The sequence below is a fragment of the Mustela putorius genome, unplaced genomic scaffold (assembly GCF_011764305.1).
Source record: "Mustela putorius furo isolate JIRA1106 unplaced genomic scaffold, ASM1176430v1.1 tig00000228_pilon_pilon_pilon, whole genome shotgun sequence".
Classification (NCBI taxonomy): domain Eukaryota; kingdom Metazoa; phylum Chordata; class Mammalia; order Carnivora; family Mustelidae; genus Mustela; species Mustela putorius.
In genome coordinates, this window is record NW_025421322.1 from 38413016 (window position 1) to 38438082 (window position 25067).

The 25067-nt window shown below is 56.3% G+C and overlaps 2 protein-coding genes across 3 annotated transcripts in view; both read left to right on the plus strand.

The window, feature by feature from the left end:
• The window catches only part of LOC123391482 (collagen alpha-1(I) chain-like), a 31497-nt gene extending 9580 nt beyond the window's left edge, over window positions 1-21917 (plus strand). Inside the window, exons 3-5 of the mRNA XM_045078222.1 lie at window positions 3888-3972; window positions 5799-5855; window positions 21123-21917. Of these exons, the coding sequence (XP_044934157.1) occupies window positions 3888-3972; window positions 5799-5855; window positions 21123-21917 (937 nt within the window). The remainder of the gene's footprint in view (window positions 1-3887; window positions 3973-5798; window positions 5856-21122) is intronic.
• Window positions 21918-21970: 53 nt separating this feature from the next.
• On the plus strand, window positions 21971-24796 carry CHRAC1 (chromatin accessibility complex subunit 1). Of its 2 annotated transcripts, XM_045078164.1 has the most exons (3): window positions 21971-22220; window positions 23356-23482; window positions 24143-24796. In XM_045078164.1, exons 1-3 carry the CDS (start codon window positions 22074-22076, stop codon window positions 24262-24264), a joined length of 396 nt encoding a protein of 131 aa, XP_044934099.1. In that variant the 5' UTR covers window positions 21971-22073; the 3' UTR covers window positions 24265-24796. The 2 variants fall into 2 exon arrangements, with proteins under 2 accessions (XP_044934099.1, XP_044934098.1); XM_045078163.1 differs by lacking the exon at window positions 21971-22220 and having other exon boundaries at window positions 22752-23482.
• Window positions 24797-25067: the final 271 nt, after the last annotated feature.

Consider the following 25067-nt stretch of genomic DNA (forward strand, 5'->3'; position numbering starts at 1 on the left):
GGGCCGGCAAAAGGTTAACAAGAGAAACGTTTTGAAGATTTTTTTTTTTTCTTTTTCTATCAGAGAGAGAGCGTGCACAAGTAGGGGGAGCTGCAGAGAGAGGGAGAAGCAGACTCCCCACTGAGCAAGGAGCCCCCTACAAGACTCGATGCCAAGACCCTGGGATCACGGCCAGAGCCAAAGACAGACGCTTAACCAACGAAGCCACCCAGACACCCAAACAAGAGAACTGTTTTGTGAGCAGGAATAGAACGTGTTACCAAAGCTCCGGTATAAGGTTTGGCCATTTCCATGCCCCGCACGTGCACTTGCTGTGGGATCCAGTCGTTCCCCTCTTAGGAAGAGCGAAAACCCCGCTCTGGGACAGTAGCGGCGGCTTCACTCCTAACTGTCACAAATGGGAAGTAACAGGAAAACGGGACACGACAAAGTACTAGGAAGGAACAAAGCACCGGTCTGTGCTGCAGGGCTGGGGACCGTCCTCGGGGTGCTGGTGAGAGCAAGTCCGACCGGGAAGAGCAAATGCCTTCGTGTACTGGAGACTCCGGAAGAGACGGTGTCCCGACCCGCCACGGAAGGACCCTGTGTTGCCTGCGGCCAAGACGGACGTTGACTGGCAAGGAGCCCAGGGACGCTTTGGGTCCACGGCAATGTCCGTGCTCTGGGCCGTCTCTGCAGGGGCGTTCATTCCATCCGGCTCTCCGGGAATTCCACACTTAAACTGGGAACATGTTGTTAGAGGTAATAAGGTACTCAGTCAAAGCTGGTAGCAAATGCGCACAATGAAGCTCTATCAAACTTCGCTGCTCCCGAAGGAAACAGCTCGTAAAACTGTCTCCAAAAAAGGATACACGGAGAAGCAAATATAAACCCCCTGGAAGAATTAATACAGAAACAAGACTGCAAAGTGAATAGGAAACAAAGTCGTAGTTCCAGACTGTGATCTTCCCGCTCGCTCGCCTCTCTACCACACAACATGGGTTTGCCAAGAATCCTGCATTTCTATCAGATTTCTAGAATTGAACACTTGCCCTCAGAACACAAGTCAAGTCCCAAATTCCACTACTCGAGCTCTGAGAGGCTGGAAAAAGCAAATGGTAAATTTTCTGCCTCATTTCTAAGCGTTGAATAATTCTTTTTTTACAATTAGAACTTCTGAGATGTGTAAAAAGTGTGCCGGGGAGAAACAATTTTCGACAAAGACTTTTGTTGGTCTTTACTGTTCTCAGCAGTGAGAAAGGGTCTGTGAGTTATTTTTACCCCTCCCCAGCTCAGACTGTAACTCATTTGCCTATTTGGCATGGTTTCAATGATGAAGAGGTCAAGTTTCTTTTTGTAAAAAAAAAAAAAGTTTCACTTTGCTTCTGACCGTTCAGTGTTATATGTAGACACACACATGTAACTTTATAAAAATTTTCGTAGCCATGCTTCGGACTCCGTAGACAATTAGTTTCATGGACATTTCCCAAAATATTATTGGATACTGTAAATTAACATTATTGTTTTTACTTGGCAAAGATGAGCCGGAACTAACAATATTTCAATTTTCCCAGCTTCTTCTGAGTGTTCTGGGTTAAACGGGATGTCTCTTAGTCAAAGAGTAACAAGTATATTTAAGAGCCACCTGCTGACTCTTGATAGCGCTGCCGTGAAATTGTGAACTCTTGGTAGTCGGCCCGGAAACTGAGCGCGTGAATGATTTTAATGACCGGGTAACAAATCATTTTGCAAACCGACTACTTTAAGTTACTTTCTTTTCAACAAAACTGGAGAAAGTCCTACGGAGCCGTTAGCTGATCAAGCACTACAAATGATTTTTGGTCTTACATCTGCATATGATTTTTGTTGTAGGGATCTGGAGAATCAAGAGGGACGGACCATCTACATATTATTTCTCAACATTTACACGCAAAAACTAAAATGAGGGATAAGACTGGTGTTCAGTCTTTCTCATTCAAGCAAAAAATATTGGGGCATCAGTTGGGTCAGTCAGTGGAGTGTGGAGCTCTTGACCTTGGGTTTGTGAGTTCAAGCCCCATCTTGGGCTTAGCGTTTACCTTAAGAAAAGTACTTCTGGATTCATAAAATAACTTTAACACATTTATTTTATTATGAGATTTATTTCCGGGGCGCCTGGGTGGCTCAGTGGGTTAAGCTGCCGCCTTCGGCTCAGGTCATGATCTCAGGGTCCTGGGATCGAGTCCCGCATCGGGCTCTCTGTTCGGCAGGGAGCCTGCTTCCTCCTCTCTCTCTCTCTGCCTGCCTCTCTGCCTACTTGTGATCTCTCTCTGTCAAATAAATAAATAAAATCTTAAAAAAAAAAGAGAGATTTATTTCCAATAAAACTTTTACGTCAATTTAATGTTTCTCAAAATTTATATTTGTGATGTTTTGGTCAATTGTGTGCCAATAGCAACTTTAGCAATAAGTCAACAAAGTAGAAAAACATTCTAATTCTAAGAATTTCTGGGCTTCGGAAGTTTCTTTCTTTTCTATTTCAATTTTTGTAGTTTTTTTAAAGCTATGTTTTTATTTATTTATTTGACAGAGAGACAGACAGCACAAGTAAGCAGAGCAGCAGGCAGAGAGAGAGAGAGAGAAGCAGGCTCTCTGCTGAGCAGGGAGCTCGATGCGGGACTCGATCTCAGGACCCTGGGACCATGACCTGAGCTGAAGGCAGCTGCCCACCAACTGAGCCACCCAGGTGCCCCTAGATATTTTTATCAAAAGGAACTAGGCCAGATAATCCGTCAAAAATAAATAAAATCTGGTGCAGGAAGGGGAACGGGAATATGACTTTATTTTTAAATTTATGTATTTATTTGAGAGAGAGAGAGCTCGTGCAGGAGGGACAGAGGGAGAGGGAGAGAGAATCAGAAGCAGATTCTGCACTGGATGGGGAGCTGACGCAGGGCTCAGTCTCATGACCTTGAGATCATGACCTGAGCCGAAGCCAAGAGGCAGATGCTTAACCGACTGTGCCTCCCAGGTGCCCCGGGAATATGACTTGAAGCTTCAAGTAAGTTTGCTCTACCTGCTGTGAGGATGAGGAGGGGACCTCAAGCCAAGGAAGGCAGACGCCCCTAGAGGCCGGAAAAAGCAAAGAATGGATTCTCCTGTAGACCTTCCAGAGGGAACCCAGCCCCATGGGCCCTTGGATTTCAGGACTGCTGTGTTCCAGAACTTTAAGAGAACACATCTGCCCTGCTGAAGAAATTGAGTGGTGGTGACTTGTTACCCCAGCAACAGGAAACAGTTACAACTCCCATTTGACAGATGGAGGACCTGAGGCTGCTCACGAGGTCTCCCCGTGAGTGAGAGGAGAACCCATATGGATGCAGAGGCTGGCCAGCTTCCAGGTCCACGCTCTCCCCTGACTGGGCCTGGCCCGGGCCAGGAGAGCTGCAGGGTCACCCAGGGACCTTGCCCAGTGGGCCAGACACCATGAGGCATTTCTCCCGCCTAGAGGGTCTGACTCACACCAAACTTCCAGCCCGTCCACGGTCAGGCTGATGCAGTTTAAAAAAAAAGAAGAAGAAGAAGAAGAAAGAAAGAAACAAACAAACAAACAAAGGGAAAAAAAAAAAGCAAGCTTTTTGCAGAACTTCTGTTCCGTTATCAGACATTGGGGGCCAGCCCTGAGAGCTCTCTTAAGTACTTCTCCTTCCAGCTGAGGTGGGTGATGTCAGCTCTGGGAACAGTGTGTGCTGGAAATAAATTTCCTTTTAGAGGGACATGTCTGAGCCCGAGCAGTCAGGAAAAAGTGGGTCAGCACTTGGCTTTTTTTTTCTTTTTAAGCAAGTACACTCATAATCAGAGCTTTATTTGGGCACAAAGCCAAATATGCTTGGCCTTTTCAAGGCTCCACCGTCCTGCCTATGTTCCAGCCAGAGACAGTGGAAAATGGTCCTGGAGCTGATTCAGGAGAGCAGGGCGGGCGGCTGGGGCCCCGTGCAGCAGCTCAAGGCGGAGGTGGGCACCGAGCCCTGGCTCGCACGGACGGCGCTCCTTCTCTGTCGCGGCCGTAATGAACTGAAATGAAGTTAGAGGCCTAAAACCACTCAAATTTATTGTCTTACCATTGGGTCATGCTTGAGTCCAGCTACCAGGGAAAGAGTTGCCAGCAGGATTCAGGTCCTGGCAGGTTTAGGGCTGAGACCCTGTTCCCTTGCTGGCTGCTCCAGGGGTCCAGGTCCACTCCAGAGGCTTCCTGTCCCATCCCCAAAGCCAGAAATCCGCACGGAGTCCCTCCCACTGCGCCAGCTCTCCTGCCTACCCTGCTGTCGAACCTGTCCAACGCTTGCTTCCTCTTCCTCATTTATGGGCTCCCGTGCCTGTGCTGGCCCCCGGATAAACCTGGATAACCTCCCCAACTCAAGGCAGGAGCTCGATCCCTCAGCAAAGTCCCTTTAGCCCTTCGAGGGAGCATATCCACAGCCTCTGGGATGGGGCCCCCCATCTTGGGGCCACTGTTCACCGCACCACGGGCAGGAAGCACGCCAACGCCAGCCCCCAGGAGAACAGGCTCGGTGACAGCACATAGCGGGCATTTAGGAACGCGTGATGGGCTGGACGTGTTTACTCCCGGTCCTCACGCTGGCCTGTGTGGACAGGTTACCCCGGACTTAGCGCCGGGAAACTACAGCTCAGAGAAGGCAGGTGGTGTGTCCACTGAGGAAGTCCTAGTAAGAGGCAGAACCAGATCTGTCAGATTTCAAAGACCAGAGAGGCCAGCATGAGCCCAGGCACACTCACCCCAGAGCTCCCAGTGGGGCTGGTGTGGAGGATTAGCACGTGCTCCCCACTGTCCGATGGCCCCATCGCACTCCATTCTGTCCCTTTTTCTGGAACACTCCTCCCCCTGCCCTGAGCACCGCTCTCAGGGGACCCGGCTCAGGTGCCCAGGGCACCTGTCGTGGTGGGGGCAGCCCCGCCTCCTCCCCCAGCCTGGGAGCTCTCCGAGGGCAGGCAAAGAGCTCCCCCAACCCCCTCAACCCCAGCACTGGCCTGAAATGTGAGCCGCTGCGAGGCCGAAACCACTTTAGGGACTGACGCGTGTCCTCCGCCCCACGTCCCGCCCGTACACACTTGGCCTTGCTGCTGGGAGTGGGGGGGAGGGAGGCGCCGTGCGATGAGCCAGAGCCCCCCGGGAGCAGGGGCCCACAGTGGCCCGCAATGACCCCAGCCTCCCACACTGGGACTTCCCACGCAGGACGCCACCACTCAGCTGGGGGACATTCCCCTCTCTGGCTCCCAGTTTCCTGGTCTATGCGCAGGGGCTGACACAGCGCCCTGCAGAGTGGTCCCCAGGGTTGTTGGCACACAGTGACGCCCACGTAAGGGTTCCCTGTGGCTGTTAGCAATCTCTTGAACATTTTATTTTTTAAAGATTCACTTATTTAATTTAGAGAGAGAGACAGCGTGAGTCGGGGGAGCGGCAGCAGGAGAGAGAAGCCCAAGCGGACTCCGCACTGAGCACAGAGTCCAAAGCGGGACTCAGTCCCCTGACCCTGAGATCACGACCTGAGCCCAAATCGAGAGTCAGCTGCTTTCCGCACTGCACCACCCCCGTGCCCCGGTACTAGTATTCTTTTAAAGAGTTCAGAGTTGCCGAGACGTGTGTCTGAATCCTGCCGGTCTGCTTGGCGGCTGTGTCACCGTGGGCACGAGCCTCCCGCCACATCTGTAAACTGCAGCCGGGATGCTTCCTTCGGGACATCTGTGGAGTGCAAGGCCCCTGCACACAGGCCTGCTCGCTGCTACTGCCGCCTGGACTGCCCGCATCCTGACCGACGCAGACTCGGCATTATCGCGCGCACTCCAACGAAGCGAGCTTCGTCTCCTTCGTCCGCTCAGTAAGTGACGCCTGGGGACCCACCACGCGCCGGGGCCCGAGTGGGCTCTGCAGTCAGGTACAGGGCTTGCTCCCGGGAAGGGGGCAGAGGCACTTGGTCAACTCTGATGCCCTGGGGCCAGTGCCTCAGCGGGTCCTAACACAGGCTCCCGGAGGGGCCGGAGAGGACAGCCAGAGAGGCGGCATTGGGGATGTCACGGTGGGCAGAGAAAGGAGAGAGCATGAGAGGAGAAGACAGAGCAGGAGCACCTTTTGCTCCAGGCCAGTCGGAAATAAGACTTGCTCCTCTGGCAGGAGAGACCATAGACAGTATACAGTGTGCTCAGGGCTTTGGGAGGGAGGCTCTGGGCTGCAAGGAACAGAAAGATTGTTGACCAGCTCTGACAATCAGGACACGGATTACATCACTTTACAAGAAGTCAGGAGGAAGTCCGTTATTTCAGGGGCTCATCATTGTCATCGAGGGCCCCGGGGCTTGCAGTCTTAGTGCTTGGTTGCCCTCTGTGGGTCCAGTGCCCCTCATGACTCCAAGATGGTTGCAGTGACACCAGGCAGCACACCACCATATGTCAAACCCAGAGGCAGGAAAAAGGGGTTGTTCAGTCTCACACTTCTTTTTTTTGAATTGAGATAAAATTCACATAAATAAAATGTACCGTTTAAAAAACTACGATGGAGGGGCGCCTGGGTGTCTCAGTGGGTTGGGCCTGTGCCTTCAGCTCAGGTCATGATCTCAGGGTCCTGGGATCGAGCCCCACATCGGGCTCTCTGCTCAGCAGGGAGCCTGCCTCTCTCTACCTGCCTCTCTGCCTGCTTGTGATCTTTCTGTCAAATAAATAAATTAAATCTTTAAAAAATTTAAAAAACAACTACGATGGAACAGTGTTTGGTCTAGAACCATTTCTAAGTCCAGCTCCGCGGTGGAAAGCCCGTTCACCCTGTCAGGCCACTGTCACCGTCTTCCATCCCCAGAACTCTCTTCGGCTCACAAAACCGAAACTCTGTACTTATGAAACATGAACTCCCCAAAGCTCCTTCCCCTTAGCCCCTGGCAAACGCCATTCTACTTTCTGTCTATGATTTTGATGATTCTGACTCTGAGTCCCACTTGCACTTTTAAGGACCTGGAGATAACACCAGGCACATTGGATAATACTGGATAATCTCCCTAGGTCAACCTCCGGTGATTAGCCACCTAATTTAATCTGCAACCTTAATTCCCCTTTGCCACACGTCCTAACATGTTCCCGGGTTTCTGGGGTTGTGTCAGGAACATCTTTGGGGGCCATAATCCAGCCTACCACATGCTGTGAAGGAGAACCAGCAGGCAAGCGTGTGGATGCCCTCCTCCAGAGCTCTGCACGATCGCTCGCGCTCCTAGAGCAGCAGGGCTGGTCCAGGCAGATTTATGCCCTTGTCTTCTCGCTCCTGAAGTGAATCACCTTTAGTCAATATCTTCAGTATAGATCAGGAGAGAACACTCAAAAAAATGTATTTCCATGGAAAATTCGTAGCAAAGCCAGAGCTCTGTGTTCTCCTGCCTGGGTGATGCGGGAGCTCTCACTAACAGGCACATAGTTGATTCATAAGACGGGAGGAGACGGTTTCTGAGAGGAGCCCTGGGTGGACTGATTTAAAGCACGCAGAGAAGAGTGTTCTCTGACCTTGTGGCCACGGCATTTCCCCCGACTGTTGATCGAGAGACATTTTTTCTAAAGATTTATTTGTTAGAGAGAGTGAGCACAGGTGGACAGAGTGGCAGGCAAAGGCAGAGGGAGAAGCAGGCTCCTGGCTGAGCAAGGAGCCCGATGTGGGACTCGATTCCAGGACGCTGGGATCACGACCCGAGCCAAAGGCAGCCGCTTACCCGTCTGAGCCACCCAGGCGTCCCAATCGAAAGACATTTTTTCATCAACTTTAAAACCTTATTTCTCTGATTTCTATTTGGATCCCCTGAAATAAACTGTGGAGGAGCCTTAAATCCCTTCCCCAGGGGAACTATATCTTGACTCAATGAGCTGCTCTCCTTCTCTGAACATTTGCTGAGCACCTACTACGGCCCCATGCCAGGCTCACGAACAAGCAATGGTCACTGCTTTCCAGAATATGAGGCTGGCCTTGTACTTGCCAAAGGTTGAAGTGGGATAAAATGTCGGGGTACTATTCCCTCCCTCGAACACAGGCATGGGTTAGAAGGGATCACAGGTGTTGTGTTTCAAACACAACATGCGCCTGGATGGCTAAGGGACCTACTGACAAGGGATGGCCAAAAAGTCAGTACATCGATGAGTGAGGGTTGACATTTTAGCCATCTATTTTTTTAAAGATTTATTTATTTATTTTACAGAGAGGAGGGGGAGAGAGAGAGAGCGCCCATGAGTGGGGAAGAGCAGAGGGAGAGGGAGAGAGAATCCTGGGGAGACTCCGTGCTGAGCACAAAGCCCGACGCGGGGCTCGATCTCACGCCACCGAAATCATCACCTGAGCTGAAACCAAGAGTCTGGAACCAAGAGCTGAAACCGAGAGACTGTGCCACCCAGGCACGCTGTCATTTTTTTTTTTTAATACGTTGCAAGAAATCTAAAAATGAGGGAAAGAAGAAAAATATTTCATAATTGCACTCTCACGTGCAACCACAAATTCAATGTATGTCCTTCTACTGGTCTATAAACAAGGAGCAACCACTGAGGCGAGCCAGAGGGACGCTTTCAGAGCAAACAGAAATGCTGGTGCCAGACCCGACAAAGAACGAGAAAACACACAAACCAAACCTGCCCAGGGTAAGCTCCGGGGAGGGAACTCACACACATGAACACGGATGTCGTGGAGGGGATACGGGAAGTCGTTGTCTCCGAAGCTTCCAGTAAAGGCGGTGGGTCTGTGACTGCAGCTCGGGGAAGAAGAAGGGCTCGGCCACGCGGGGACCAGCGACCAAGGCGAACAGAACAGGGCTTGTGAGGGTCTGAAACAGGTGTAGAAAGGGCCAGGAGGACTGAGCCACACGGGAGAAAGAAGCCGGTCTCTGACGTCGGCCCGCCCAGAATCTGCATCTTATCTCTGCCTCTTCTGTTCTCTCTCTCTCTCTCTCTCTCTTTTTTTTTTTTTAGGATTTTCATTATGCCTATGAGACAGAGAGAGAGAGAGAGACAGGGAACACACGCGGGGAGGGAGAGGGAGAAGCAGCCTCCCCACTGAGCAGGGAGCCTGATGCGGGGCTTGATCCCAGGACCCTGAGATCATGACCTGAGCCGAAGGCAGATGCTTCACCGATTGAGACACTTAACCAGGAGCGCCCCCCCCCCACCAAGCGCCACTTTTAAAAAAGATTTATTTATTCATGGGAGAGAGAGCGCGCGCGGGCACAAGCTGGAGGGGCAGAGGGAGAGGCAGCGAGAATCCCAAAGAGCCTCCACACTGAGTGCTGAGCCCGACGTGGGGCTCGATCCCATGACCCCGAGGTCTTGAGTCAAGCCAAAACCAAGAGTTCGATGCTCAACGGACTGCGCCACCCAGGTACTCCCTTCTTCTTCTTCATTTTTTTTTAAGTAGTCTCCTCACCCAGGAAGGGACTTGAACTCCTGACCCTGAGATCAAGCGTCGCAGGCTCTCTGAGCCAGCGCGGCGCCCCTCTGCTTCACGACCTGACTCTGTGTGAGCCCCGAGGCTGCTCTGAGCCCGTCTCGCCCTGCACAGAACGGGCGCGGGAGGACTGACCAGTCGACCACTGCTGGGGGTAGCTCGGCGGCAGGGAGCGCGACAAGAGCACGAGGTCAGCACTGGGCCCCGGGGCGGGGGCCACCGCGGTGTCTTCTCCGAGTCTACCTTATTCTCATTTTACAGGTGAGGCAGCAGAGGCTCAACAAAGGTGAGGAACGTCCCCAAGGGGCCAGCAGCCAGCCCACGAAGGACTGCAGGACCGCCGAGGGGCTGGGATCCGGGGTCGGGAGGACCAGATGTCACCGCGTCACAGAAGCCGCCAGTCCAGACGGGAGGGAGGACAGCCTTCTCGTCGCGAAAGCACAGGCACGTTTGTTTCCTTTTCTTGACGACGCAGTTGATGCTCGGCTCGGGTGGCGGTTGTTAGAGTCACTGCAGACGCTGAATTAAACACTGAACCTGTGTTCCTGGGTCACATGTGGTGAGTTTGCTACAAGACCCTGATCGCGACATTTTCGTCAGCTGGACGATAAACAACTCCGCTCGTGTGTGTTTCTATTTAAAGACACTTCGATAGGGGCGCCTGGGTGGCTCAGTCGTTAATCGTCGGCCTTGGGCTCGGGTCCTGATCCCCGGGTCCTGGGATCGAGCCCTGCATCGGGCTCCCTGCCCAGCGGGGACCCTGCTTCTCCCTCTGCTTCATACTCTCTCTCTCTGTCACGTAAATAAATAAAATCTTAAAAAAAAAAATTAAGGACACTTCGATATATCTTATTGATTCTGTAATATTCCTTGATGCCGAATTCACGCAGAAACCTGAGACAGCTGTGAGAAATTATTTCCCAAAAGCTTTCCCAGACTCCCAGGTTCCCAGTTGGGGTGGTTGTAAGCACTCGGTGCCTACGGCCACGGACCCCGAGTCCCCGCTAACGGGAGCAGCCGTCCCACCGCTGCTGCGAGCGTGTCTTCTGGCTGAGCGCACTTCTCCTTCCCGACCTTAGGAGTCCCTCGCTCCTCTCCCCCCCCATACCCGAACTCAAAACTGACCGGACCAAGGACAGGAGCTAGTGGGGGACAGGCAGCGGGGACCTGGGGATACACGTTCCACATTCTGTGTTTGTGTGTCTCTATGTATAACCACGACACGAGACCCCCGTCAAGGCCACAGCGCTGTCACTTAACCAAATGCCGGTCCTTCAAGAGTTGAACTGTTCCTCCCGTTACTGCTATAAGTAAGACTGTTCCGAGTGTCTTTGCAGATAAGCATAACAGACGATCTCCTTAGAGAAGGTACCAGAGGCAGAGTTCCCAGATGAAAGGCAAAAGCCTTTTAAGGCCTTCGATGCCTCTGCCAAGGGATCTCCCGGGGCGTCAGTGCAGACCCGTGCGGGAGCCCAGCCAGGCCAGCCAGTGCGGGAGGAAGGCTGCATTAAGCAGACTCACTGACAACCCCAAAGGGCTTCAGACAGGCAGAGGCTCCCACCAGGGGAACCGCGCGGAGCGGACGTGATTCCAAACCGAAATGAGGTGTACAGCATTTTCACGGCCCCCCACGCTCTAGGGTTCGGACTCAAGCTTCTTTTGGATCATTCTGGGGAATGGGGAGGCCTGATGACACGGCCTCTGGGAACCAACATGCCCCCCACACCCAGCCTGGACTCTAAGTCAGTGACCCCGCCCTCTCTGCTCCTGATCGGCTTTTCCTAAAAGCACTCGCTGTGTTAACTGTAGTTACCTGAGCATTTGTTTTTTATTTTTTAAAAAGATTTTATTTATTTATTTGACACAGAGAGAGATCACAAGCAGGCAGAGAGGCAGGCAGAGAGAGAGGAGGAGGCAGGCTCCCCGGCAAGCAGAGAGCCCGATGCGGGGTTCGATGCGGGGCTTGATCCCAGGACCCCGGGATCATGACCTGAGCTGAAGGCAGAGGCTTTAACCCACCGAGCCACCCAGGCGCCCCTGAGCATTTATTTGTTGATTGACATCAAGGTACGAGAGTCCCCAGAGAGACCCGTTTACAAAAGAAATAAGAAAAAAACCCAAAAAGCAAGAATTCCTCTAACAGTTAAACATCTTGTCATAAAGAAAGGTAAACCCAGCTTGCACGCATTCTAGGCGAACAGATCTAGACCAGAATCCTGTCTGGAATCTGGGGGGACTCGGGCCGGGGTCTCCTCTTAGTCTTCTATGACCCCGGGCTGCTCGCTCACTCCCAGCTCCCCAGGCTGCACAGTGACTTAGAACGCACGCTCAGATTGCTCCTTTTTCCTGCCCAGATGAGAAGGACAGAGACGGCTGGCTCTAGGCGTGTGTCACCCACGCCAGGATACCTGGAGGGAAGCAGGCGTTTGTTAACAATCAGTCTGGCTCAGATGGCGTAAACCGAGGACACGGAGCAGAGAGCCACTTTCTCGAGATACGCAATTCGTGACCAGACGGATGTGTATCTATGGCGTGTTCTGAGCCCAGCGTTGGGTGGGTGCCTTTACACCATGGCTTGCTGGACCCTCACGCCAGCTACCTCGGAGCTGTTCTTGGGATAGGGACGGGAAGCGGGTGCCCAGAGACCAAAGCACACTGCCTGACGCCGCACAGACCCACAAGCCCAGCTGGGCACTGATGACCCCGAGCGCCCCCAATGAGCCACAGGGACAGAGAGTGCTCCTGGACGTCACTGGTGGGGGTAGGGAGGGGAGGGCTGGCCAGGGCCGTGAGGAGCAGGAGTTGCCTGAGGGACCTGAGCGGAGAGGTCCAGACTCTGCCAGTGAGGACTCTGCGAAGGGTCTGCAGCTGGTGTGTCTGTGCCTGGGGCAAGCGCTCTCCGGTCCGCACTGGAGAACATCAACGCCCTCCGCCCTCCGGCTCTCAGCGGGGACAGATCCCAGGCTCCCACCCCACACCCCACCCCACCCCCGGCCCCCACCTCCTCCCCCTCCCAAGCCACTGCTGGTTTCCAGCCTGCCATGAACCCAGACCCAGGCAAGGGCCCGGTTCCGATTAGAAACACGAAACAGCCCGGGTGGCTCAGAGGGAGAAGCCTCTGCCTTCGGCTCAGGTCATGATCCCAGCGTCCTGGAATCGAGTCCCGCCTCGGGCACCCTGCTCAGCTGGGAGCCTGCTTCTCCCTCTCCCTCTGCTGCTTGCTCCGCTGCCTGTGCTCTCTTGCTCTGTCAAATAAAATCTTAGGGGAAAAAAAAAAAAAGAATAATCTCAGCTTAAAAACCACACACACACACAAAGGGATCCACTGTAATAGGCACCAGCAGGAGACAACCGGCGTGTCAGCGACTAGGAGACATTTAGCAGACGCGGCCTGGGGACACTTCTGGCCATGTGGGCCACACAGGAACGCCCTGGGGGGCCTAATCCTCCTCCATTTATTTCTAAACCTCATCACTGACAGGTGGAGTTAAGGGTTTTCTGGTTTGGGCATCAAAGAGCTAAACTCTGGGAGCTGGAGGGCACACATCCATGGGGACAACGTGCAATTCGCCCACCAGAGCCGGGTCCGCCCCCTTCCCATCCCCGCCCCGCGTCCCACCTCATGGGGGATTTCGGGTCCTGGCCTCTCTCTCTTTGCTGCTGCAGCCACAGCTGACGGGGGTCTGTCTCCCCAAAGCTGGCGCGCCCCGGTTTGAGCAGCCTAACGGAGCTTACTTCGACAGCCCCCCACCTTTGTGGAGGCTGTTCCTTCGGCCCAGAATGCCCTTCCCTCTCTGTGTGGCCATGAACTCCCGCTTGTCTCAAAGGCCAGCTCTGTAAGCGAGGTCGGGATTGGCGCACCCCCGGGGGCGGGAGGCTCTCCATCCTCCTTGTACATGTCTGCTTTCTCTCCTTTTTCTCTATCCTTGAGAAGTGTTGCTTTGGTAACAAGAAAAGAATGACTTGTGATGATGGTGGTGAAGTCCCAAGTCCGACGTCAGCTCGTCCGGGAAGCTCCCTCCTCCACGCGGTGCTCCTCGGGGCTCCCCCACCAGGGGCTCCCCAGCCCCTGCACGTTTCCTGCAGGACCCTTCCCACCGTCCACGGCGCCCTGTCTGCCCCTACCTGGATTCCATCCCTCACCCCACTGGCTCCAGAACAGCAAGGCTGGTGCCTTCCCTTCAGAGCAGGGCATCACGCAGGAACTTTGTGTGACAAAAGGCATTTGTTTCAAGCGTCCAGTTGAATGCGTCTTGGCACACACACACAGCCTTGTGAGCACCCGTCACAGGACACAGAGTGTTGCCCCCACACCCCCGTGCCAAGCAAGCACCTGAGGGTCTGTTCTCGGGGGCTGCACAGTAGCGTGGCCTGATCTAAAAGCCACGCAGACGGGGTCACACACTCTTCTGCGTCTGGATCTTCGGTTTAGTATAAACGCTTTGGAGACCCATCCAGGCCGCTGTACTGGAAGCTCTCCCTGGCGAGGTCCATCGCAAGGCTGGGCGTCCTCGGGTTTCCAGTCCATGTGAGGACCACTTTGAGGCCGCTACGAAGGAAGCTGATCCGGACGCTCAGGGACAAGGTTGTGTGTGGGCAGAAGCATTCGCTTCTTTAGCTCAGTATGGGGAGTGGAGCTGCTTGGGTCACATCGAACGCGTTTAACAGCCGAAGATCTGCCAACCTGCTTCCCCGGTGCTGCTACCGCACAAGTTTACCGGCATTGGTGTGTGGATGCTGCGTGGCCCCTGGCTTTCTGTCACACGGGGTGGTGGGGGCACCCAACCCCCCTCGACTTGCAGAGGCTACCCCCAGCTCCCTGCGCGGGCTGCCTGCGCCCCGGGAAGGAGTGCGGGAGCGCACGCGCTCAGCATCAGGGAGGAGACCAGAGCAGCTAGGGCGGCCTTCGCTGCCTCCTCCCCCCGACTCCACGTGTGGCATGACGCGGCAGTCGGCCTTCTCCAACCTCCTTCTCCAGCTACTCTTCTTCCCCGGTCCTCCGACCAGTCTCAGGGCTCTGCCCATCTGGTGCTGACATGCCTGTCTCTCCCCAGCTCTGCAGTCACCCCTGTCCCCCACACTTGGACGTCCACGGTGCAGCTGACCTCTCTTCTGCCTGCCGGTCCCCCAGCCATCTTGGACTTCCCACGTCCTCAGAGAAACTCCTGACTCCCCGTCTCCCTTCTTCCCGTTCCAGAGATGGGCACCACCATTTCCTCCGACTTTCAACCAAGGAGTCATCCTGGATTCCTTTTCTTCCTCACCCAACTCCAAAGCAGCACTAAATGCTGTTACTTTCACCATCCAGACTCTCCCCAAGTCCCTCCAGGTTGCTCTCAACCCAATGCCACCCAGACATTTGGAAGCACCATCGTAGCTTGCTTGAAGCGCCTCCTAGTGATCTCCTGCTTCCATGCTCCCCACAGCCAAAGGTAAGATCATAGGCCAACATTTCTGCAGAAATAAAACAATGCACCTAAAATTCATATGGAATCGCAAGGGACTCTGAATAGTCAAACGCTCCTTAAAAAGAACGGAGTTGGAGCTCTCACCCTTCAACACTCACTACAAGGCCGCGGCATCGTGTACGAAGTGGCTCGGCACAGAGACCAACGGCCTCGAATGGAGCTGAGAATAAACCCTGCTGTGTACGAGTGATTTTCCCACGAGGGTGCCGAGAGCACGCCGTGCTGGGGATATGTTACAGAGACGACGCAGAATGGTGGGTGGTGCTGGGCTGGGAGTGGGGAAGATGAGAGTTCTGGAAAAGGAGGCTGGTGGTGGTGCGCGTGAAGGTGCTCAGTGCCACCCACCCACGGCTTCAACGGGACGTTCTGTGTTGTGGTATTTGCCATGACAGAAAACAACAACAACAACAACACAAAAAAACAAATTTTAAATCATGCATCAGGGGCGCCCGGGTGGTTCAGTGGGTGAAGCCGCTGCCTTCGGCTCAGGTCATGGTCTCAGGGTCCTGGGATGGAGCCCCGCATCGGGCTCTCTGCTCAGCAGGGAGCCTGCTTCCTCCTCTGTCTCTGCCTGCCTCTCTGCCTACTTGTGATCTCTGTCTGTCAGATAAATAAACAAAATCTTTAAAAATAAATAAATAAGTCATGCATCAACTTGTCGCTTTCACGCTGAAAACTCTCCTATGACTTCCCACCATCCCAGCCGGGACCGGCAGGCTCTGCAGTCCGACTCCCACCCCCCCTCGTCTCGGCCTGGACCACCCCCCGCCCCAACATGAAGGTCTGCGGCATCACTGCAGGCCGCCGCCGTTGGCAGCCCACGTTGGTGGGCTCTGGTTTGCCCCTCATTATCCCTGTATAAACGCCGCTAGCTGTAATGACAGCCTGGCATAATTGTACTTTTACAATTTGTGTAATTACATTCTACCAAGTGGAATGATCGCTGTTATCATTATCAAATATTTATCAAGCACGTCGAGCCGTTCGCAGCTAACGAGATGCGCCCTCGGCTCTTCAAGACCTTCCTTCCTCATTCCGTCTCAAGTTCCTTTCGGCAGAGCTCCTTCCTTCTTGGGGAAGAAACAAGGAGCTTCTGGGCTTCTGCCTGGGGCTTTCTTTTTTCATTTTATTTTATTTATTTATTTGACAGAGATCACAAGTAGGCAGAGAGGCAGGCAGAGAGAGAGGGGGAAGCAGACTCCCCGCTGAGCAGAGAGCCCGATGCGGGGCTCGATCCCAGGACCCTGAGATCATGACCTGGACCGAAGGCAGAGGCTTGACCCACTGAGCCATGCAGGCGCCCCTGCCTGGGGCTTTCTACCCACGCACTCGCGTCAGCTTCTCAGTGAGGCTGGGGAGCAGACGCTGTGATTCTCATTTCACAGACTAGGAACCTGAGAATCGGAAGCTGGTGATCGCAGAGCTGAGACTCAGACTGAAGCCTTTGAGAGCAAAGCCGGAGCCGCTCTTCTCACACGCGTAGGTTGCTTGTTCGGACGGGCTCCGTCCCCCAGCCCCTGCCCCCTTACTTGCACCGTACACGCCGGACACTGTGCGAGGCTGGTGGGAAGAACATACCAGCAAACCGGTCACTCTCAAACAGCGTTGTGAGTCAGGGCCCAGGGGGTGGCGGGCGGCTGAACAGGAGCGTGGGAGGGAGGCGGGGCCCACGGCAAGACGAGGGCACAGGACGCGCTCTACAGACAGCTGGTCCTGCCCTCCCACTCTTTCAGTTCGATTTGTACGGGAAACTTCCAAAACTTTACATGTGGGCAACTCTGGCAGGCACTGTTTATCGTCTAACTTGAACCAGTCCCTGCCTTAAAACCTACGTCCCGCCCCTGGCCCCCGGCTTCTCAGGAGGCATCACTTATCCTTTATTTCAGGAAGACAACCCCATGGTATAAACCTTAATTGGCTCAAAGCAGTCCTACTTGTCTCCCTCCCTTGGCCAGTGATTGGTCTCAGGGTGGGCGGATGACCCAGTTCTGACACAGGAGAGTTACGGGAAGGACTGGCGAAGAGATCCTCCATTCCTCAGTGAGAAGATTAACGCCTTGAAACTCCATGAGCAAGGATCGCTTGGCCTACTGCCCCTTGCCCCCATTCCCACCAACACAGTCATAGACTCTGGAGCAGCCGCAGCCATTCTGGAGTCATGAGGTAACAAGCATAAGGTCTAAAACCAACGTGCCAGGACAAAGCAGAAAGACAGAAAGATCCAGGGTCCTCGCTGAACCAGCTCCGGGGGCCATGACCGCTTTTCACAAAAGTCCCATCGAGGGAGCTCTGATGTCACTGAGGGTGGCTGCTGGAAGGAGAGCAAGTGGCGTGTCCAAGTAGGACATCCTGCTCCTTGTTCGCTAAGGTCCTCCTTTGGTGAGCACTCCCCTGCCCCACGTCCCCTTGCAGCTCCCCCAACTCAGGGCCCATCTGCAAACCCCTTCCCCGGACTTTCCTGCCAAGTTCCCAGTGTCGCTCTGTCCATGCTCCTTGGCCACCAGTTGGACTGGGAGCGGCCAGCCCCGAGCTGGTGTCGGCCCTGCTCTCGGGTTTTCTCTCCATCCAGGCTGGTGCGCCTCAGGGAGAACTCCTCGCCTCCACTGGCAGAGCCGGGGTTCTGCTGCGGTGTTCCTGTTCTGTTAACGTGGTCTGTCTTCCCTCCTCTCCTGCCCACGGAGAACCCAGGACCACAGTTGTGGGGAGTGGGCGGAGGGGATGGAGAGGAGGTGCTGTGGGTGCCCAAGCCACCTGCTGGGGTGCCTCCCTCGTGCTCCTGTGCCCTGCGCAATGGGGACCGGCTTCCACCTCCCCTGCACAGTGGAGCTGGCACATGGCGGGGTAGATCACGTCGCACCCAGCTCAGGTCTCGTATTCCCGCATTCGGCCTCCACCAGGGTCCCGTCGGAAGCTACTGCTCAGATGGAGACTAGTTTTTGGAAAAGTACAGTTCTGCTTCAGCCCCTGGTGTCTGCGCTGCGCCTGTTACCGGAACCTGCCAGACACCCCACCTCGATCTGTGGGGCTACTTGGCAAACGGCCAGAGCAGCACTGAAGTGCTTCACAACAAGTGCCACCAGCACAGGACACGTCTGTTCTCACCCCTTCAGGCCATTCCCGGCTCCTGGTGCTCACACGGGACCAAGATCCCTGGTAAGCCGGCTCTCCTGAAGAACTCAGCCCCGTCCCACATGATGCTCTGTCCACTTGGATGGACACCACTTGAAGCCCCCAAGTATCAGCTGATAAAAATTCCACAAATGCCCCCCCCCATTCTTTCACTGTGTGGCTGTCTCCTCAATCAGACTTTGCAGTTGTCCCCCGCATGCTGGGATCAGACTCACTACAGACTGGAGCTCATGAGGGGCTAGTCCGGATTGCCAGATTAAGCACCTTGAACAAGCTCATTAGCAGGACTCCAGGCAGGCAAACAGTCTCTACAAGCAGGGGCTATTTCTACTGACAAACAGGCTCAGAGGGAGAGGGTTCGCAGTATGCTTGTATCTTCCCAGCGGTCTCTACTTCTCAGGACCCCACTCTCCCCAGTCAACAGCCTCACTTCACAGACAAGACCTGTGAGTTCAATTTATGCAGTAATTATGCATCAGAAAGAATCAAAGGTGGGTCTGATCTTTAGTCCACCAGCTGAGGCTACAAAAGTAAGGAATCCTAGGACCACCACAGGAGCTGCGCTCTCTTCAGGCTTGATCTGAGTCTAAGGCTTTCGGTTTGCTTTCTGCGTGCTCTCCAGGGCAATCTGCAGCCAGCCTATCCCCCAGACCCCATCCCCACCATGATGGTCGCATGGGGCCACCCTGCCTTCCCTGAGCACTCACTCCATCTAGGCAACAACAGGGTACAACTTAAGTAACCGTTTTCCCCGGCCGGGCTGCCTGTGAGGTCAACTCCGTACCAGCACCACCCATTCGGAAGACGGGCCCTTGGCTCTCGATTCCCACTGACCTTGGTTAGTTTCCTAGAACCAAGTACATAGCGCCCAACGTTCAATTAGGAGAGCAGACGCTTCCTAAGAGATTTCAGAGCGGGGCCTGCAGGGTGATCGGGGAGCTGCAGGTGGGAGCCAGGGGCTCCAGGAGAGCAGGGGAAGGAGACGCTACCCGGAGCCTGGGAACCTGCACCACCCCTGGCTCGCAGCCCAGAGGAGCCAGTGAATTCCCAAGGGCACCGACGCTGAGCAAAACCCCAGGGTGAGGCTGCTCAAGCCCCCGCCTGTGCGTGGACGTTCACTGCGGCTGCCTGCGGTCCCAGCCTGCAGCCGGTGCTGGTCTACAAGCCGGGGCCTCCTCCCCGCCTTGTGCTGCAGTGTCTCACCGGTGTCTCCCGCAGGCCGAACTCAGCCAGAAGCCAGCTGGCTGGGGCCTCCGGGAAGTGCAGGCAACTGCTTTCTAGCACCCTGGGATGCAGACACAGGGAGCAAGAAACAATGAGCCTGTGCAGCGGCGTTCTGACGGGCATTAGGGGCACCTGGACGGCTGTCAGTGGTGTGTGTGACTCTTGATCTTGGGGTCGTGAGTTCAAACCCCACATTGGGTATAGAGATTACTTAAAAAAATTTTTTTTTAAAAGACTTTATTTATTTATTTGACAGACAGAGAAGGAAGCAGGCTCCCTGCTGAGCAGAGAGCCCAATTCAGGGCTCTATCCCGGGATCCTGGGATCCTGACCTGAGCTGAAGGAAGAGGCTTTAACCCACTGAGCCACCCAGGCGACCTGAGATTACTTAAAATTTTTAAAAAATTTTATTTATTTAAAGATTTTATTTATTTGGGAGAGAGAGAGAGAGAGAGACAGAAAACAAGCAGAGGGAGCAACAGAGGGAGACGGAGCAGCAGACTTCCCAAGAAGCAAGGAGCCTGATGTGGGACTTGATGCCACCACCATCCAGGGATCATGACCTGAACCGGAGGCAGATGCTTCACCAACTGAGCCACCCAGGTGCCCTGAGATTACTTAAAATCTTAAAGGGGAGCTTTAAAAAAAGAGAGAGAGAGAGAGAAGCATGCCTTTCGAGATGTTGGAAGATAAAGGAGACAGCGCTGTGGGTGTCCACGGAGCAGCTCTGTGCCCATCCTGGGAGCATCAAGGGCTTTCCCACTCAGAGGACAGGAGCTCCTGGGACCAAGAGCTGAACCCCGAGGCTGAGGCTGTGCCCCCTGCCTCCACGCTGCTCAGGGCAGGGTGTCCGTCCTCACTGGACAACTGGCCACCCGGTATGTGGGATCTACTCGTCCTTCCCCTCTGATGGCTTCCTAACACTCTCCACATGGAAGCCGCAGCCTGAGCACTTCCCACGGACCCCGCCGTCCCCACCTCCCGCGCATCCCCCACATGCTCAGCCTCACCCATGAAGCTCCGACCATGCCGGCCTTTCGGTTCCTCCACTTCGCCCAGGGAGTGTCCCCGCTCGGGGGTCCTTCCCACAGGCTGCCCCGTGGAGAACGGTCATCCCAGGCTTTCTGCACGGGGCTGTTCCCTTCTCCAGACTGGAGCTGGAGTAGCACTTCTCAGAGAGGCTACCCACGACTCGCGCTTCCTTTAGGACATGTCCCTGTTTATCCTCCTGTCTCCCTCGTCAGCTGAGAGAGCAGGGACCAGAGCTGTCGGGCTCACTGGCTGTACCTGTGTGTCCAGCAGGGCCTGACGTGTATCTGGGCCATGACCCTCGGTGACAGTGCTAAGGCAACAACTTCCTTGCAGTCTTGGCCTTCCCCTTGTGATGGCACAGCACATGGCAGGTGCTGAACTCACGGGGTCACGACGGCGGAAGGAGAGGTGAAAACTTTCTGAACACCCCAAACGCCAGTCATCTGGGCCATGCGTGTGACCTCTGGTCTTGGGTCCCCTCTTCAGAAGAACAAAGAGCAGTAATTTTCAAAACTTACTCAGTTTGTACAAACGTGCTGTACATGGTTTATATTCTGTAATCATTACCCAAGTGACGAAAGACTGAAATCACAAAGGTTAAACAAGATAGACTTTGAGTTTCCTGAACTCTTTTTATATAAACTTTTTTTTTTTTTTTTAAAGTAGGGCTGCATGCCCAATGCAAGGCTTGAACTCACAACCCCAAGACCAAGGGTCACCTGCTGTACCCTCAGGCTGGCCAGGCACCCCCTTTCACATGAACGTAGAAATCGAAGTGGATTTGGGGGTGCGAAGACCTTGCGGCAGGAGCACTGGGACCTTACACGGTAACGCAGGCTTCTGGAGATGCTGTGCGGTTCGCCACCGACCCGGGAGAGAAGGACCAGGGTCTGAGTCGTGTCCCTGCAACGAACACTGAAGCCGCTCCAACCCTCCGCGAAGGCGCTCCTCAGCGCGCCCCGGCTCAGCACCCGGCACGGCCCTTCCACTCCGTCTTCCAACGAGGGCCCCCACCCGGCGCTCTGCCCCCGCCTCCCTCTCGCCTAACCCCGTCCCCGCTGGCCCAGCACCAGCCCCTCGCCGAGCTCCGGCCCCGCCGCCGCCCCGCTCCAGTCCGCTCAGGCGCGGCACCTCCAGCGCTCCCGGGGACGCGCACTGGGGCCTCCAGACTCTCCCCGGCGCTCGGATTCACCTGGGAGAGCCCCGGGACCACGACGCCCGCCGTCGCGCCCCGGCCCCCAGCTCACCCGGCCTCCGCCGCGCTGCGTCCCCCCCGCCCCCAGGCAGGGCGCTGTTACGCAGGGCTGGCCGGCCGACCCCGAGGGCCAGACCGGGGCCGAGCTGAGGACGCCCCGCACTGCGCGCCCCGCATCTTACTCCGACCTCCGGCCGGATCCCGTGCCGCCCGCCCCGTGCCCTCCCCGACCGCCTCCCTTAGCGCCCCGGCCGGCAGCGGCTGGGCCGCGACCGCCGCCCCCGGGCCGACACGGGGCTCCCCGCACGCAGGCAGGGCCCGCGCCCCGGTCCCCGGCCCCGCGCGGCGCAGGCGGCCGGCGGGAAGGCGGCTCGCGGGCCTCGGCAGCCCCGCCCCGCCGGCCGGCCTGCGGCGCGCGGCACGTCGGGGCTTGTAGTCCGGCCCCGGAAGGGCGGCCGCCCGCCCCCGCCGCCGCGCCGCGCCGACACTACAACTCCCACGGGGCAGCGGGACGCCGCTCCCGCACTCTCCGGGCCGGCCGCCTGCCTGCCTCGCGGCGGGTCCGGCGGCCGCCGCGGGGCGGGGCGCGAAGATGGCGGACGCGGTCGCGGGCCGGGACAAGTGCGGGGAGCCGCGGCTCGTGTCGCTGCCCCTGTCCCGCATCCGGGTCATCATGAAGAGCTCCCCCGAGGTGTCCAGCATCAACCAGGAGGCGCTGGTGCTCACGGCCAAGGCCACGGTGAGGCGGGCGGCGCGGGGAGGACGGGGGGGGCCGGGGGCCGCCCGGAACCGTCGCGCCCCGCCCTGCCCCTCACCCCCCCGGGCTCCGCCGCGCCGCCGGTGCCCCCCTCGGCCCGCGCGCCGCCGGCCGCCCCCGCGGGATCGCGGTGCGCGCGCCCTCCATGACGCGCCCGGGTCCCCTCCCTCGGCGCGCGCGCCCGCCGCGCCGCTCCCGCCCTCCCTCGCGCGCCGTTGGCCCCGCCCCCCGTACGCCGCTCCCGCCCTCCCCCGCGCGCCCTCCGCGCCGCTCCCGTCCTCCCCCGCGCGCCCTCCGCCCCGCGCACCGCGCCGCTCCCGCCGTCCCTCGCGCCAGGCTCGAGTGGCGGCGCGGACTGCCGCGGGCTGACGCCGGTGTCTCCGCCCGGCGTGTCAGCAAAGCCGGGGCCGCGGAGCCTGGCCCCGGGGGTACCGCCCGGCCCGCCGCTCGCGCCCCGACCCCGCAGCCGAGCGCGGCGTCCCCGGTTCGTTCAGGGCTTCCTGGGTGCGCCCGGGGCCGCCGGGGGCCGCACACCCCGCCCTTGGACGCCGCGCTGCGCCGCTGGGCCGTTTCCCTGCGGGGGGCGGGCGGGCCTCGCGTGGTTCCGCCCGCAGCCGCGTCTCTGTCGCCGTCGCGGGGCCCGGGTAGAATCCGGGGAATGTCGGGTGCCGCGCAGTGCCCCGAAGGGACGGCCGTCTGGGGGGCGCGGGGCCGTCCCCGGGGCCGGACGGCGCGGGCTCCGCGTCGCGGGTGGTCCGGGGCTGCCCGCTCGTCCGAGCCCGTCGCCCCGACGGGACTGGCGGGGGCGCCCGGAGCCGCGGTCGGTCCGGGTCTCGGAGCCCGGCGGTTAGAGCGCGGAGGCGCGTTGCCGGCGCAGAGCCTCGCGGCGCGCTTCTGCTCCCTCGGGGCCGGCTGCCGCTGGACGTTTCCGATTCCTGCTGCGCGACCTGTACGCGTCCGGCTCAGGTCGGGGATCTCCAGCAGCTCGGGGCGGCCTCGCTTTCCCTCCGACCTGTTCCCTCGCCCACCGACCCCGGAGTCAAGCCGCAGCCCTCTGCGGGCCGCGGTCGCGTTCTGCGGGAAGCCCCGGAGCGTCCTGCCTTCTCGTTCTCTGCAGGAGCTCTTCGTGCAGCACCTCGCCGCCTGCTCCTACCGACGCGGCAGCGGGCGGGAGAGGAAGGCCCTCACCTACGCCGACCTGTCCAAGACCGCGGAGGAGGCGGAGACTTTCCAGTTTCTCGCAGGTACGCGGCCGCTGCAGCACTCCGGTGAGAACGGCACAGGGTCGTCCGCAGCCGTCTTCGCATTTCCCTGCCGTCCCCGAAAGACCCCCCCCCCCCCGCTTTCTCTGGGTGCCGAAGCTTACCTGAGCGGGCACAGGAAGACAGTTGTAGCTTTGTCAGTGTGTGCGCAGTGCCGGTCCCCTAGGATGGCGGCGGAGCCAGCGCCCGCACAAGGACGTTTGGCTGGTGGGGCTGCGTGAGCCGGCGTACCCACCCCCAGACCCCGTACACTGAAGGGGGAACTCTGGGCTGGTCTGCTTGGCCCGGGAAACAGAGACTAGTAGCTGTTGTGCACAAGCTGTGTGGGCCACAGCTGGAAGGGGCCTAAATCCGCCCCCGGCCCAGCGGGCTTGGCTCGGGCAGGTTGAGCAGCCTCGCTCAGTGCACACCAGCACATCCAGGAGCGGTGGTTTGCAGTCGGTGGAGGGAAACAGGTCTTCAGCATTACTCAGGAGGCAGTGCTTGCTCGTTGCCTACTGTTTCGCCCAGAAGTGTGCTCAGAATTTTGTCTTGTTTTGGAACCTCCGAGCTCAAAGGAGGAACTAGCATATTGTGAAATTTGCATTGCTGTGTTCCTGGTGTGCTGAAACCAGTTGCTGACGTTAGCTTTATGTTTTTAAGATATATTACCAAAGAAGATTTTAGCTAGTAAGTATCTGAAAATGCTTAAAGAAAAGAGGGTCGAGGACGAGGAGGAGAATGACAGCGGCGACGGGAATGACGGGCACGAAGCCGAATCCTAGACCAGACAGGAGGTGCACGAGAAATCGGCCTGCCGGGTTCCTCCTGGATTAGCAGCGCTGCGTGGAAGCAAGCACAACGCTGCGTGACCTCAGACACCTGACTTCCCAGAGACTTAAGTACATTGGGTTCCTTCCTGGCTGAGATAGAGCACCTGATGTGCCCACACCATGAACGGCCAGAAGGAAGGTGGCCCAGACAGCAGCCTCTCTCTGAGGCTCGGCTCGGGCGCACGGGGGCACCGAGAGCTGCCTGTACACCCAGGCCCTGACCGCTGATCTAATGCAGCTGTAAGCTGTAGAGACAGACAGTTTTGCTTCTCTTTTTAATTTACTGATAGATTTTGAAGAGCTTCTAGAAACCAGTTGTGTAAATTCCTAGATGTATATTTGGAAATCCTTGTAAACAACCAGACGTAGTTTGAGCTAAATACATAGTTTATGGGTGATAAACGTTACATTTGAAAATCTGACCATTTGTTCAAATACTGCAATTTTATTAACTGTAAAGAAATAAATTTCTTTATTAGCTGTTGTTTTATAGTAAATGCTTTATGGAACTAGTTTTAGAGCTCTGTTGTTCTGATGTCTTATTACCTGAGAGTTCTGTAAAATTTAAAAATAAACATTTCTAGCACTTATTCCCAGAGGAAAAAAAAATCATAATTAAATCAAATACAAAAAGAAATACTACCTTTGAATAAGCATATATTTTTTTATTAACATATAGTGTATTATTTGTTTCAGGGGTACAGGTCTGTGAATCATCAGTCTTACACAATTCATATTTTTCTTCAAAACATTTT

Bases quoted from the DNA above. Each gene is read 5' to 3' on its own strand.
- CHRAC1 (XM_045078163.1), top strand. From the start codon at position 22,897: ATGTCGGGTGCCGCGCAGTGCCCCGAAGGGACGGCCGTCTGGGGGGCG. The intron at 23,483-24,142 runs GTACGCGGCCGC...TATGTTTTTAAG, and splicing joins GACTTTCCAGTTTCTCGCAG to ATATATTACCAAAGAAGATT.